Source organism: Merops nubicus, unplaced genomic scaffold (genome assembly GCF_000691845.1).
Source record: "Merops nubicus isolate BGI_N331 unplaced genomic scaffold, ASM69184v1 scaffold50965, whole genome shotgun sequence".
NCBI lineage: Eukaryota > Metazoa > Chordata > Aves > Coraciiformes > Meropidae > Merops > Merops nubicus.
The window spans coordinates 1-3,997 of NW_008611293.1; the positions used below are offsets into that span (position 1 = coordinate 1).

The 3,997-nt window shown below is 52.1% G+C and overlaps 1 protein-coding gene across 1 annotated transcript; it reads left to right on the forward strand.

Annotated features, from left to right (window-relative positions):
- Window positions 1–364: 364 nt before the first annotated feature.
- RPL27A (ribosomal protein L27a) lies at window positions 365–3,012 on the forward strand (the record flags this gene model as incomplete). Its single annotated transcript, XM_008941157.1, has 3 exons — window positions 365–440; window positions 1,242–1,416; window positions 2,819–3,012. Coding segments are annotated over 3 exons (380 nt in total), but the record flags the coding sequence as incomplete, so codon positions are not given.
- Between the last annotated feature and the right edge of the window lie 985 nt (window positions 3,013–3,997).

A 3,997-nucleotide genomic window follows, 5' to 3' on the forward strand; every position in this document is an offset into this window, starting at 1 on the left:
TGCCGCAGCCAGGGGTCTCGCCTCAAGTCCTGCCCCTTCCTTTAGGCTTCGCTGAGCTTGTAACTTCAGTACTGCTCCAGCGGTACTGGTTGTGTCACACTTCAACCTTACAAGGCAGTGCTGTGTCCTTTTGAATCTTTTGGCTTTTCCTGCTTTTTCTTTTTACCACACTTGTACTAGTGTGTTCTTGTACTTCTCTAAGTCAACCTGTAGGGCTAGTTTTTAGTTGCCTCCTCTGAGTTGGGGTAAATTCAGATGAGGGAATAGAATCAGAATAATTACCCTAAACTAACATTGGACATACCTCTAAGCTTAAATATTATGTGTAGTATTCTTAGTGTAACAAACAATTTTTTGTTTTTAGGCAAACACAGGAAGCATCCTGGAGGGCGTGGTAATGCTGGTGGTATGCACCATCACAGGATTAACTTTGATAAATAGTAAGCTAACATTTTGTATATATACTAGCAAAGTAGATATTCCTGAAGCAGAAACAACTGATCTCTGTATGTGAGTAAATGGCATTGCCTGAAACCCTGTGTGTTTTTCCCTATAACACAAAATGTGGCTTTACAGCTAAAGTCAAGTCATGTCTCCATTCACCCTACAACCAGAGGCTGTTGCAGTTAAACCACAGTTCTGTACAGCATTAGGGAGCCTCAGTCAAACCTGCCTCTGGTAACACTTCACCCTGCACACAGATGTTGTGTGACTCCAGCCTGTCCCTCTGGACCCAGGTTTAGTGCTTGGTTCGTGCTGTAGGGGTGGGGGATGTCTTAGGGACTGCCGAGACTAGAGTCACACCTGGACACTGCCTGTTGGCCTGGTGTGCTGGAGTGCTCGGACAGCAGCCACTAACCTATTCACTGCCTGGGCCCCTCCCTGCCTCAGTCAGTCACCAGGTTAGTGACAGGAGCTCTGAAACGCCTCGGGCACTGCAGCTGTCCCAGGATTCATGCAGCTGGGGTTGCCCTGGGCACGCAGGGCTGGGGCAGCCTCACCAGTGAGGGGGTCGAGTTGAAAGTTCAAAGGGGAACAAACAGAGAAACTAATTTTCCCTTAGTTTGGATATTAGTGATTGTTGCACTTAAATATGACACGTGTTAATAGGAACTGAGGTATAACGTAGCATTCTGATTACTTTGGCCAAATGAGAGGTTTCCTTCCATGTTAATTTGTTGTCCTGTCTGTTTGGAACGAATTAAAAATGCAGTCTAACAAGGGATCTCTTTCTTTCACAGCCACCCTGGTTATTTTGGAAAAGTAGGCATGAGACACTATCACTTGAAGAGGAACCAGAAGTTCTGTCCCACTGTCAATTTGGATAAGCTGTGGACGCTCGTCAGCGAACAGACACGGCTCAACTACGCCAAAAACGAGGCTGGCCTGGCCCCCGTCATCGACGTCGTGCGCTCCGTGAGTGCCTGCTGCAGGCAGGAGAGCAGTGAGCTGCACAGCAGCCCCAGCTCTGCACTGCCCAGCCCGCTGTGCCTGTGCCCTGGTGCAGGCAGGAGAGCAGTGAGCTGCACAGCAGCCCCAGCTCTGCACTGCCCAGCCCGCTGTGCCTGTGCCCTGTGCCCTGGTGCAGGCAGGAGAGCAGTGAGCTGCACAGCAGCCCCAGCTCTGCACTGCCCAGCCCGCTGTGCCCGGGCCCTCCTGTGCCCTGGTGCAGGCAGGAGAGCAGTGAGATGCACAGCAGCCCCAGCTCTGCACTGCCCAGCCCGCTGTGCCTGTGCCCTGTGCCCTGGTGCAGGCAGGAGAGCAGTGAGCTGCACAGCAGCCCCAGCTCTGCACTGCCCAGCCCGCTGTGCCTGTGCCCTGTGCCCTGGTGCAGGCAGGAGAGCAGTGAGCTGCACAGCAGCCCCAGCTCTGCACTGCCCAGCCCGGTGTGGAGTCCTCAGGACGAGAGCCTGGGTGCCCCAGTAGTTACACAGTGCCTGTCTGGCTGGGGTTCTGACTGAAAGGACTTGTGCTCACGTGTGACTGTGGACAGGGCTTTCCCTGTGGTGGGAGAGCCTTGTGTGGCTGTTCAGTGAGTGTGGTAACACTGCAGAGCTGGTCTCTTGTTGAGTCCTGTCTCCTGCCGAGACTAGAGTCACATCTTCACACGTGTGGTTGTCTGGGTGTGCTGTAGCTCTCGAACACAAACAGCTGATCCCTGTTCACTGGCTGTGGTGTCTCGTACCTCAGCCGGCCACCGAATCAGTGACACGAGCTGCCAGGTGGGCACGTGCCCCCTCCCAGGTAGGACACCTGTGCTGGCCAGCCCCTCTGACAGGCGGTGACCAGCAGCTGTGGTGCTGGTGGCCCTTGTCCCGGGATTGTCCTTCCAGTGCAGAGGGCAGGGATGAAGTGAGGGTGCCGGTGCAGAGCAGCTAGTGCTGCCAAAGCTTGCAGTCTGAGGTGCAGAAGAGTCTTCTGCTCTGTTCAGAAGTACCGGGGTGCCCTACAGGTAAAGAGCACGGACTAGAGTCATTTGATAGTAGATGGCTTTGGAAGTGCAGCCAGCTGCTCTCCTTTGGGAAGGTGGGGAGAAGTTGGTGCCCTCTCTACCAGATTTCAGTGTGTTTTCTGTATGGAGCTTCTAAATTACAGGGAAAGTTCTTTTTGCAGTTGCTATTTCCCTGAGCAAAGACAACTCTGCTAGGCCATGCAGGGTGTTTTTCTTTCCTTGTACCAGTTCTGTGTTGGAGGCAGACACTGGAGGAGGTTACGGTGTGGTTTTGGTTTTAACTGGTGTGTGCTAAGAGACAGAGCTGAATGTAGGAGCCTGCAAGTTGATTACACGCACTTAACCATTTTTTTTTAATCTTTCTAGGGCTACTACAAAGTTCTGGGCAAGGGGAAGCTGCCCAAGCAGCCTGTAATTGTGAAAGCAAAGTTCTTCAGCAGAAGAGCAGAGGAGAAGATCAAAGAAGTTGGTGGTGCCTGTGTCCTTGTGGCATAAAAGCCTTTGTTTTATTCAAATCTTTTGAATAAAAACAAATGTGTAAAATGTGCTGATTTACAGAAGTTTCCTATTTATTTTTTCCCTGTCATGTCCAGACACTGTTCACACTTGAGTCTTGCCTGCTTGGTTATTTTGGCAGGGTTTGGTTACTGGTTCGACTGCTTCTCGCTGTGTGTGTCAGCTGGCTGCAGTGCCCAGGACTGGCCTGTGGGAACAGCTCAGTGTTCTGGGCTCAGTGCAGTGGAGCCCTGGCTGCTTTGGTGGCAGTGCAGCTCCTGCAGCCAGTGCCCCTCCTCGAGCTCTCTGAAGAGGTGGCTTCCTGCCCTATGGACGGGGATTCACGTGCCCCGAGATGACATCTAGGTGAAACCCTGGGGCCAGAGAAATGCTGTGGGACACTGAGGTGGGTGGCAGTGTACCACAAACTGCAGTGTGGAAGTGTGTGAAGGGACCCAGTGCTGGCTTCAGCCTTCCCTGCAGGTAATGCAGGGCAACAGCACAGGTCTGGAACTGCACTGCACTGATTCCTGGTGTATTTGGCTTAAAATGACTGCACAAAGTACTGCTTGCTGAGTTGTAACATCAAAACAGGACCTCGGTTGCCAGTGCAAGGCTTTACCCTGAATGGCAAAGCAGAATCTTTACCCAATGCTAAAAATCAGTTACTTAAAGTTAGAGGTAGCTCTTGTTCTCTGTGTCAGACCAAAAGTAGTTGCAAACTACTTGGGGTATGATCCTAGTCAATAAACTCCTAACCTTGTGCCTGTCAGTAATTAGATTTAAGAGGGCTTGTAGGGTAAAACTGATGTTTGATAAAATACTTGCTAAAGTAATTCATCTTAGGCAGTGGTCCTGCTTGTGTAAAGAGCTGTAACTGGGACGGTTTGTAGGAACTTTGTCTCGTTGCCTGTTGGGGCCACTGTTCCTGACGCGTGGTGCGGTACGTCCACTGCCAGAGCCCAATCGAGTCAGCCCTCGGAGGAGAGGGCTGCGGGATGAGGGAGGCGGGTGCTCCCTGGCGCCCACCAGCCCGCGCGTCCGCTCCGC